General features: G+C 37.1%; 1 protein-coding gene across 7 annotated transcripts in view; it reads left to right on the top strand.

Annotated features, from left to right (window-relative positions):
• Window positions 1-973: 973 nt before the first annotated feature.
• Window positions 974-11,880, top strand: part of CDC27 (cell division cycle 27) — a 32,210-nt gene continuing 21,303 nt past the window's right edge. For 2 of the 7 annotated variants that reach the window (XM_016204046.2, XM_016204053.2), the window contains exons 1-4: window positions 976-1,095; window positions 6,697-6,772; window positions 8,846-8,993; window positions 10,523-10,648. In XM_016204046.2, coding sequence (XP_016059532.2) covers window positions 1,069-1,095; window positions 6,697-6,772; window positions 8,846-8,993; window positions 10,523-10,648 — 377 coding nt within the window. In that variant the 5' untranslated portion in view covers window positions 976-1,068. Of the gene's footprint in view, window positions 1,096-6,696; window positions 6,773-8,845; window positions 8,994-10,522; window positions 10,649-11,880 lie in introns of all 7 variants that reach the window. The other 5 variants (XM_087826277.1, XM_087826276.1, XM_016204075.2 and 2 more) reach the window with 3 other exon arrangements.

Genomic DNA, 11,880 nt, shown 5'->3' with positions numbered 1-11,880 from the left:
CAAAACTACTTAGTGACAGATGTTAAACTCAAAATCAAGCCTGTGGATTTCCAATTCCACACTCTTTCCAATACACCAAAATGCTTCCGCTATCAAGAATAAAAATATCTGCCAGCCTTCTGAGATTTTCCAAAATCTGGCCACCTAAGTATTTCCAGTTAATGCCTTAACTCTTACCAGACTGATCTCATTTCTGCTTTCCTTCATGCACACTCTCTTTTCTTCTAATTCTAACCATCCCTCAAAGTCCAAGTTGTCTCCCTTTTTCCTTCCATGAAACATTTTTCATCTTAATCCCAATTCATTGTCCTCTCCTCTGAATTTTTACATCACTTAAAGTGGGCACCACCTAATGTAGCACTTTGTGACACTGCTCTTCCTTTTCAGACACTGTGATCTCTTTGAGGACAGGGGCCATATAAAATTTTGGAGGGTGGCAATCCTTCCAAATTTCCTGCCTCCCTCTGAGCCATGAATAGGTACTTCTGGAACGGATGAAGGACCTACACTCAACAGGCAAACACTTCTTGGTTAATTAAAGTCAGCCCCAAACTCTCGCGTTTTACCCCTTGCTTAATCTACCGCCCACCAATTAATACAGAAAGGCTGAGTGACGAAGGGAGACGGCAGCCAGGCCACGTAATGCTCCCCGCCCGCTCCCGCAAGTCACGCCCAGCCTGCTAATTGCCGTTTGGGCGTGGCCCAGCCTAGGGTGGCCGATTGGGCGTGGCGTGCGTGAGTAAAGGCGTGGCCGAGAAGAGGAACCTACGCTCTGGATCGGACTCGGTAGTCTCCGGCGATTCTCGACAATTTCCGGCAACGGTCTCCTCCTCCACCGATTCACCTCGTGTATCTCCGTCATCTTTCGGGCTTTTTCGCCTGGCTCCCGCGCGGATCTCTCCACTTCGGGTATTTCCGTATCCCGCTCGGAGGTGCTCGGCAATCGCTCGGCCGCCCCCATCCCCCGGTAACGGTCGCTGGTGAGTTTAAATGAGCCGGGGCTGGCCGGGCCGGAGCCGCTGCGGGGGGTGCCTGAGGCACAGCAGAAAGTGGGCCTGAGCCTCAAGGATGACGGTGCTGCAGGAACCCGTCCAGGTAATGATAACCCTTTTCTCTGAGGCTTGGCTCGCGGCCCCAGTCGGGAAGCCGCGTATGGCCACTCCGCGGCCTGGTGCGGCCTAGGCCGGGCTGCTTCTCCCGCCTCCCCTTATGCCGGGTCCTGCCTGTCTTCTCGTCAGTTCAGGGGCCTCGGCCGCAACCTAAGCCGTGTTACCTCTGGCCCTATGCTACTTCTGTACCTCGTATGAGCGGCGTTCGGCGATAATACCTCCCTTCTCGGAGCCGACGTCGGGCTGCTAGCCCCTCCTGTCAGTCTAGGGGCCTGGCCCGGCCCCGGCCCGGGTGAGAGATTGGGGCGTGGGGGCGAAAGCTCGCCCCAGGTGCGCTGTTACCTACAGGATGATTGGGAAGCGCATTTGATCAGAGCTTGGACGATCTTCATAATGGTGGGGCAAGTTTGCGTGGGGGGCAGTGGGGGTCGGTGTTGGTTTTGTTTTTGTTTTCTGTGAGAGGGTAGAGGGATGGTAGGATCGGAATTTTTAATACTGATTTCTATTTTGGTAACAGACTTGCTAGCCCGCATTGCTTTTCTCGCTCAGTGCTATTTTCCACTGAACAATGATCTAAGAAGAGAACTCCAAGGCCCAGTGCTGAGGTGCAAGCACCTATACAGGGGGAGGGAGTGGAAACGGGCAAATCTGAGTTTTTTTCCATAGCCTCTGGTGGAGATCAGGAGTGTTTTAGTGTATGATAACACGGCGTTCAGGAAATGAAAGAGAAATAATGGCTTTTCCATCATTTCACTCTCCTTACCACACCAAGGTGTGCTTTGACGCACAGTGCTCTGAGGGAAGAAACCCTATACGATTTTAAGTGTGCCATGCAGTGCCCAGTCATTTCCCCCCCTGCCATCTGAAGAAGCTGAATCTTTTGTCCCTTGGTGATGGACCAGGTCTGGGAGACTTTCAATCCACCATTTGATCTTTGACTTGATTAGAAGAGTTGACCTCTATCAACTGCTGTCATTGAGTCATGGACTTTATTTATTTTGAAGTTATAAAGCAAACCGATTTTAGAAATTAATTCATATTACCCTTAGTAAGCTTTTGATAGCAAATAGTAAGTATTTTAATACATCATGACTTTCATATTTTCTTTATTTTTCTTCAAAGGATAAAAATACTCATTTCTCCTAGTCGACTTCTCCAACTCTTTACATATAGCAGCTATTATTGTTTGAATTAATATAATGTGGGACTTTATCTTAGGAAGTTTCTCTGTAAGTTGTACCAGTGCTTCCAAAGCTATTTCTTTTACTTTTTTTAATCCTCCTCCGAATATGTTTTTATTAATTTTTTTTTTTTTTTAAGAGAGAGGGAGAGAGAGAGAGAGAAAGAAAAACATAGATGTGAAAGAGAAACATCAGTCGGTTGCCTCCCTTGCTCATCGCCACTGGTGATCGAACCCAAAACCTAGGTATGTGCCCTGAGTGGGAATTGAATCTGCAATCTTTTTAGTATACAGGATCAATGCTCCAACCAACTGAGCCACCTGACCAGGGCCCACATCTATTTCTTAACATCCAAATTCCTCTTACTAGTAAAAAGTCCCATTAGGATTTTTTTTTTTTTTGAGGCCTAACATGAAATTAGAAGTTGCTATCTGTACCTTAAATGGATAAGTAGAGCACTCAAGTTGTTTAATTTGTTTCATATTCTTGTAATTTTGTCTTAATGATACATTTGCCTCCCCTGACCCCAAAAGCCTTCTAAAATGATAAACTAGTTGTATTGCTAGCCTAATAAGCACTATTTAATAATTTCAATTTATATAAAAGCATGGCAAATAAAAGAAATATGTAGCCTATTAGTAGATAGTATCCCTCAGGTTTCCTCTTTTTCCTTAAAGTACTCTTGGCAGTAATGCTCTTAGGGATTTTAAAATTATTATTATTTTGTTAATCCTCACCTGAGGATATTTTTTCCATTGATTTTTTTTTTTTTTTTTTTTTTTAGAGAGAGTTGAAAAAAGGAGGGGAGAGAGAAACATTGATGTGAGAGAGATGCATCAATTGGTTGCCTCTTGTACTTGCCCCCAATGACAGCAGGGATAGAACCTGCAACTCAGGTACTGCCCTTGACTGAGAATCAAACCCAAGACCCTTTGGTGCATGGGCCAGTGCTCTAACCACTGAGCAACACCAGCCAGTGCTTAGGGATTTTTAAGACTTAAAAGTCGAATTTGGTTTGGTTGGGTTTTTCACACTACCTTTGTCCATTAGATTTGGGAATGGTGGTAAGAAGTTTTAGGATATGGTTAGGTGAGAATTCTGGTTGTGATTTATAGTATAAGAAGAAGCCATTCCAGAAGGGACCTGGAGCAGTGGGAGGAAAAGCAACTTTGGCCACAATGATAAAGATCAACTAAGGATAGTGCTGAAAATGGGAAAGAATTAGTAAGGAAGAAAATAAAATAGGACAGATAAATAAGATACTATCTGTGTGTTTTGTTGTTGTTGTTTTTTAAATTATGTATTTGTAAAGGAATGAGAGTAAGTTAGAAAGTTGTTTCCTTTCTTGGGATGCCTCAGGGTTTGTGGTATTACTAGGCATAGGAAAAAGTTGAGAGAAAAGATGAATGCAACTGTTTCCTGCCTTTTTTTTCTTTAAAGTTTTTTTTTAAGGTGTTTTTATTGACTTTAGAGAGAGAGGAAGGGAGAGGGAAAGAGAGAAACATTGATGGGTTGCCTCCTGTACTCCTCCCACACCTGCAACCCTCCAGTGCACAGGACGACACTCAACCACTCACATTGGCCAGGTCTTTTTTCTTTAAAGTTTTAACGTGAAATAGCCAGTCTGATAAACCACATAAGCTAAATATAAGCTTCTCCTCCAAATTATTTCTCATAGAAAAGTGTTATTTATCTGTCGTTGGGGCACAAAAAAACAACTTTCCTCCACCTTTCAAGTTCTTCTAGGTGGGCTAATAATCAAATTAACATGAGACAGATTAACAAGAAAATGTCCAAAATGTATTACGGGTGTATGCAGAGTGGTGCCATAAGAATGGGACCCAAAGATGCATCGGACAATTGAGGTGTGTATGCCATTTTGATCAAAGGTGAAGGGGAGCAGGAGTCTGGGATTTCAAAGGAAAAGTAGGCAGTTCATAGGTAAACAAGAAAGAGCAAACATGTGGGAAACAAAATTCTTCCTTGGCCACCCAGGAACAAATGGGACACAGAAAGAAGCTCAACAAACAGGCTTTGCTAGGCTTCTCACTTTCTGCCACATTTAGTTTATATTTTGATGATAAGATGAAGCTTCCTTCCTTTTTCTATCTGAATTCCTTTAGGCAGGTTAGGGAGGAGAGTCAAAGGTTCTGAGTCTTTTGTTTCTTAATAACCAGATTAAAATCAGTATCCCCAAAAGGCATATTTTGTGGTGGCAAAATTTTGGTCCCCCACAAGTCTTTACAAAAGTCTCCTATCATGAGGCAGAAATTCTGTCATAAATTTTTTAAAATATTTATTACAAAAGTTGTAATCAGTTCAGTATATGCTAACAATCATACACAGTACTAAGATGTATATCATAATTTTTAATATAACTGTTTGGGAAAGGCACACTAGCCTAAATCACTTCAATCTGTGCTAATTTGGATGTTTATAAAATTCACCTGATGAAATTGATCCAAAAAAAGCAAAGACATTTTAATAAATTTATCAATTCACAGACCTTTTGGATGAAGTTGTAAAAAAAACCTTGTAAAAATCACCTTAATAAGCAATTTAATAAGTGGATACTATACACCTAATACTGTTTTAGAGATCATTAGATAGTGAAGAAGTGCTTTTGGTTTGGGATAAAATGTACAGGGACAGCAACTAACATGGATTCAAAGAGTACTATATTTGAAATGACTTAACATTGAAGGTGGTGTATTCAGGAAAATTGTGTTTGATAAGCCCCCCCCAAAAGCTTTATTGATGTCAACGATTTATGTAAAATCAGTTTCAGTAAAATTGTTCTATTCAATGAGAATAGAAAAAAAAGAAATTTCTAAATATATTCTGTGATTTTAAAAGTATATATTTGTAACTAAATTGATAAATCAATAGGCATTGGACTATTTGATCTTCATTCGAAAATTTTATGTATTCAGGTTATATATCTATTCATAAACACATTTGTTTATGAATTTTTCTTTTGGAAAGTAGATTACCTTATACTTAGGTATGTTAGTGTAAGAAACATCCAAACCTGTAGAAAATTTTTATGAGTTTACTTGAGCCAAACTGATGATAATTGCCTGAAGCAAAATCTCAACAGATTAGGAAAATTTTCTGAGATGGCAGTTTTACAGCTTATTTTACACATTAGAATCAAAGAAGGAGTCGTAAGGGGGCGTTACATGAAATTCATTGGTAGTAGATTAAGGGGGTGGGAGAAAGCAAATCAGGGAAATCTCTGAGACACATACTTCTTTTACATTGGTGGGTATAGGATAGTTAACAATGAACATTTACCAGCGTGTAGAGATGGTATTCCGGGAACAAGATAAACAGTAAGGGGATTGTGATTCAGTGGATTTGAGGTTGATCACCATCAAGCAAGGGTTGATAACCACTGATCTATGTAGGAGTAACACTAAACTGTACTTCATGAGAACAGAAACTATTTGTTAATTATTGTACTCCTGGAGTCTAGAAAGTGCCTGGCATATAGTGGGCACTCAGTAAATATTTATTCAATGAATGAGTCCTAGAGCCTTCCAGTTCAGAAAAGTTATAAAAAGACACCACTACCCCCCACCAATGCTTTATCATGGTAAGTCATGATGGAATCAGTAAAAACATTTCCTTGAGTGGATGAGAACAGGGTGGCATTAAAGGTATTTGATAGGGAAGTTTTTTTGGAGGATAATGTACATTTGAACATCTTCCTCATATGTATCATAAAAAATTATTGGAGCCCTCACAGGTTTGGCTCAGTGGTTAGAACATGGGCCCTCAGAATGAAGCGTCTGGGGTTCATTCCCACCAAAGGCACTTACCCTGGTTGCAGGCTCTGCCTCAGTGGGAGGTATGAGGAAGGGAGCCAATCCATGTGTCTCCCTCCACCCCCTTTCCACTCTCTCTGAAAAGCAATGGAAAAAATATCCTCAGTTGAGGAGTAAAAAAAAAAATTGTTGGAAACCACTGCTTTAAGTTTAGAACAGTATTGTTTAGTGGGGCAGGCAGAGCTGCAAATGAATAACTGTAATGTAATATGAGTGCTCATACGAGAAGAAGTATGTTTACCAAAAATGGCGAGATCAGTCAGGAAAGCTTTATGAAGTAGATGTTATTTAAGCTAGGTCTTTAGGAATGACGGAGCCCACGTTCCCCAGTGAAGGAAAAGGAAGTACAAAGGCACAGAGGCCTAAAAGTCCATGGAAAGTCCAGCGAGTGAATTCAGGTATGTTAGGAGCCATACTGTGAAGAGCTTTATCTAACATACAATTTGCGCTGTGGGCATTGAGGTTTTATCACTTAAATCAGGGATGTTGATTTGAGGATTATATGCAAGGCTCTGTGCTAGGAGTTTCCTTGAAACTGTATGTTTGTCTATTTATGTTCTTTTCTTCCATTTGCAGGCTGCTATATGGCAAGCACTAAACCATTATGCTTACCGAGATGCAGTTTTCCTTGCAGAACGACTGTATGCAGAAGGTTTGTAATATATTCATTTCTATAAAATTATAAATAAATAAAATATATGAATGCCGTCCCTTTTTATGACTGTAACAAGATTCTGGTATCGCTTTTGTTTTTCCTTTATGGTTGACATTAGTTCATACAAACTTTTCCCTGTATCTGTGTAGCTCCCTTATATGCTACTTTTAATAACTATAGAATTGTTTCAGGTTTTATACTATGGTTTATTTAATCTTTCCCAATCTTTAAGTATTTTTTCCAGGTTTTTTATTAGAACAGAGTCTATATTCTGTGGCATAGAGCATGGATTAGAGTCTATGGCCTGAGTGCAAACCCTAACTCTGTCTCTTAAATATGCAGTTGTATACCTAGGGCAAGTTACTTAATGTCTGAGTATTACAGATTTCTCAGCTATAAACTAAATATAATAATAATTGCCTCATAAAATTGAAGACTTAGATGAAATAATATAATTAAAGTACTGGGCACAGATTTCTAGCATGGTAATAAATGTTCAGTAAACATCTAGTAATGTATATTTTGTTTCCATCATTAATTATTGTAATTCTCTTTCTAAAATGCTGATATAGATAATTATGTACAGTGTTGTTGTTTTTTAAGTCATTTCCTTGGATTATATACTCTAAAATGGAGTTTACTAGTCAAAGGGTCAATTATACAGCAAATTACTTTTTGTCCAGCTAAGATAGGTGGTGTATGTGTCACAATTTTTTTATCCACTCGTCTATTGATGGGGACTTGAGTTGCTTCCATATCTTGGCTATTGTAAATAACACTGCAGTGGACGTAGGGTGCATATATTCTTTCGAATTAGTGTTTTGGGTTTCTTCAGATATATACCCAGAAGTGGTATCACTGGGTCATAAGGAAGTTCCATTTTTAATTTTTTGAGGAACCTCCATAGTCTTTTCCATAGTGACTGCACCAATCTGCAGTCCCACCCACAGAGGGTTCCCTTTTTGCCACATTCTTGCCAACACTTGTTTGATGATTTATTGATGATAGCCATTGTGACAGGTGTGAAGTGATATATCATTGTAGTTTTAATTTGCATTTCTCTGATGATTAGTGACTTTGAGCATTTTTTCATATGTCTATTGGCCATCTGTATGTCCTTTTTGGAGAAGTGTCTATTCAGGTCCTCTGCCAACTTTTTAATTGAATTGCTTGTTTTTCTGTTGTTGAGTGAATGAGTTCTTTATAAATTTTTGATATTAACCCTTTATTGGCTGTATCATTGGCGAACATATTAACATATTTTCCCATTCAGTGGGTTTTCTTTTCATTTTGTTGGTTTCCTTTGCTGTGCAAAATTTTTTTAATTATATGTAGTCCCATTTATTTATGTTTTTGTTTTTTCTTGCTTGAGGACATATATCAAAAAAAATACACTAAGAGAAATGTCACAGAGTTTACCACAAGTGTTACAGTTTCGAGTCTCACATTTAAGTCTTTAATCCACTTTCAGTTTATTCTTGTATATGGTGTAAGAAGGTGGTCTAAGTTTAATTTTTTTGCATGTACCTGTCCAGTTTTCCCAACACCGTTTATTGAATAGACTGTCTTTACCCCGTTGTATGTTCTTGCCTCCTTTGTCATATATTAATTGAATCTGGCCCTTTTTCAATGTAGAAATTATTTCAGATTGGTAATGTATAACCCTGCATTTTCCTCCCTAATGAAATTTGACTTTTATACTCTCAAAAGGTCTATTAGGAAAATATTACATAAAAACAAGATGCTTTACTGGTAGTCAGTCTCTTTAAGGAAGGGGGTGTGTGTGTCTGTTATGTTTGCTTTTCTTAAGGATTTAGAGAGAATACAATGATTGTCTTTATTGTATTATCTCCTTGGTTCTTTGTAGAAAGATGGTAATTAGGACTTGGGGAACTAACTTTTCTATCAGTAAAGTATTTCTCCTTAATTGAAAATTGGATTTATAAATGATTGTTTTACATTAAATAACATGCCTAGTTTTTTTGTTGCTAAACTTGTTTATTGCCAGATAAACAATGATTACCATTCAACCTATTGAATAATAGCCTTTTTCCCCATATCTGTTCTTAGTACACTCAGAAGAAGCCTTGTTTTTACTGGCAACCTGTTATTACCGCTCAGGAAAGGCATATAAAGCATATAGACTCTTGAAAGGACACAGTTGTACTACACCGCAATGTAAATACCTGCTTGCGAAATGTTGTGTTGATCTCAGCAAGTAAGTTTTTAAAAATGTTTTCTATCTAATTTCATTCCCACTTACATTGTAGAATTTGATACAAAATTCTTTTAATGAATTAAACTGATCGACTCGCTTTCTCCCCACTTTTTTGATAGTAAAGATTTTTCTCTAGCATTATTATTTTTGTTATGGAAAGATTTCACTGTTATGGTAATAAATAATAGGATTTAATTTTGGAGAAACTTAAGTTATAACTAATTCCTATCATTTTCTAAAATCCCAAGTATTACTTCCTTTCCTTTGCTTTCATTGTTAGGCCAATTGGAATAAACCTGAAAACCTACTTACCACTTTACCTGGGATTAACGCTCCCTTGTGTCTAGGTAGTTCGTATAATTATTTGCCTTTCAAGATCATTCTGTTTGAGAACCACTACTCCTACCCCTTTGAAGCAATGGGGCAGATTCAGGAGAGTACTTTTGCACATTACAGTTAAACCAAGTCAACTGTACCAGTTCTGAATTTGGAGGCAACTAGATGTATATAGGTAGTTATGTCCTGTTAAACTCTTTTTCTGTGCTCTAAGAGATGGATAATGGTAAAAGTGACTAGACAGATAATTGTAAAAGCCTATGTGTATATATAGTTTGTAGGTTTACAGGTTTGTTTTATCTGATGGCTTTTAAATTAAAGCTACAATATGGATAAAATTTCTGAGATATTTGTTATTGAATTATTTTTACTCCAAGGATTCTAATGTTAAATTCTTAAAAATCTATGTACTTAATTTACCAGCTTCTTAAGTCAGTTCTTATGTTAGACATTCTTACCCCATTTACAAATTATTACAGTTTTAAAAAAATCTCACTGACAGTGAAAAACTTTAGATATTACTTTTATGTGTAAACTTTCCTGAGAGTATTCTACATGATGATTTGGAAAAAACTTTAAAATACAAATCATTATGAACTCTGATATGCTAAAAATATATACTGAAATCAGGCAAAAATTTTTCCTTTGGTGAACATTTATGATTTTCTATATCAAGAAAACATAATTGATAAATAAAAAGAGAGGAGGTGCTATTCAAGTTTCATTTATAAACCTAAAAATGACTGAGCTTGTTAAGTATGCAATATTTAATTAAAATATGTTAGTCTTATTTGATTTGCTTGCAAATTTCTATTTCAAGGAATTATAGAACTAAGAAGGGTCACCACGATTGTTAATGAAAAAACATATCATCCCCCCTCCATCCCCCCCCCCCAGTATAATGGTCATATTTTTTTTGACAGGAGTATCTGTATGTTGTTCAGACGAGATTTGTACATACAGAAACTAAATTTAACTAGTTCCGTTTTTAAAGGCAAGACTGGAATTTTAAGATCATAAATTACCAGTCTCCCAAATGATTCTAAATACATGTTTGTTAGTATTCTAAAGGTACCATGAACTTTCTTTTTTACCTATCTTTATATTAGGAGGTACATTGGTAATGAAGAATGTATTTATACTCAGGGCTTTTTATATTGACTTTTTAAAATCTGTAAATTTGTGTTTTAAAGGCTTGCTGAAGGGGAACAGATCTTATCTGGTGGAGTGTTTAATAAACAGAAAAGCCATGATGATATTGTTACTGAGTTTGGTGATTCAGCTTGCTTTACTCTTTCATTGTTGGGACATGTATATTGGTAAGAATCATTTAAATTATCAGAAAATTGTTTCCAATATTAGAATGCTTTGTGGTTTTAAAAACCTATGCTTATCTGTGTTTATCAGATAGCACGTGGCTGAGTAGTACACAATCTTCTAGTTCCATGACCTTCTTAAGCCTGGAAAATATTAGAGTTGCTGATCCCATTTTGACTGTCCTCTTTGCTTTAATGATAATAGCTGTAGCAGCACTACCTACCTATCAATTGAGTGCACATATGGGGTTTTTACCTGGTTGAGGAGAATATTTTCATGTAATTCATTGAGGAAAAAGGAAAAGAGTGAAGTTTTTTTCTCTAATATTAAATATCATTGCTGCTTCTTAGAAGGAGGTTTGAAGGCAAGTTTTAGTAATAAAGTAAATAAATTTATTTATATTTGTTTAAATTCAGTCTTTTAAAAGCAAGAAAGAGCGACTTCATTGTTATCACCATAATAATATTTTTCTCACCTATTTTTCTCTGAAATATTCTTTGAGCTGGGGAACAAGGTTTGAGATTAATTAGGTAACAATAGTTCTTCAACTGCCCATCACTTGTGTAAATGTCATCTGTTGCATATCATGGGAGAAAGGGATAAGGATTGCTCCTGTAAAGAATTAGGATAGCATCGATTTTAAGATAAATTGAGGCTAGTTTAATAGTAGTTTTGAAAAACTTTGAAAATGTCTTTTTGAACAGAATAAATTATTTTAATGGAGACTCATTATCAGATGACACCACTCTTGAGAATGGGAGTAAGTAAAGATATAATATCAATATCTTCATTTATCTCAATAAAAGGACTTAGAGTAATTAATTTCGTTCATACAACTAGGATTCATTTTGTCATTTATTCCAGAAACTTTGAGATTCATCCTCTGTTACGGCTAGACACAGTAGTTGGCACTGGGAATGTAAAGATAAATAACCCACAGTCCCCACCCTCAGAGGTTTATAATAGAGTAGAGGAGATAAACAGTAAACAAAAGTTCATAAGTTTTTATCGTCACAGTAAAAATACGATAAAATTTGAGGAACGGTAAATAAAAACCACCATTAGAAACCACTCCACACATATTAGAATGGCTAATATAAAAACTATCCAAAATACCAAGTCCTGGTGAGGATGCAGAGCAATAGGATTTCTCATATACTGCTGGTGAGAATGTAAAATGATATTTGTATGTGAATGTTCATAGCAGCTTTATCTTTAAAAGGCCAAAAGTGGA

The sequence above is a fragment of the Miniopterus natalensis genome, chromosome 17, assembly GCF_054644295.1.
Source record: "Miniopterus natalensis isolate mMinNat1 chromosome 17, mMinNat1.hap1, whole genome shotgun sequence".
Lineage (NCBI taxonomy): Eukaryota > Metazoa > Chordata > Mammalia > Chiroptera > Miniopteridae > Miniopterus > Miniopterus natalensis.
Note: the sequence above shows the minus strand (reverse complement) of the source record. Positions and strands in the feature narration are given on the sequence as shown.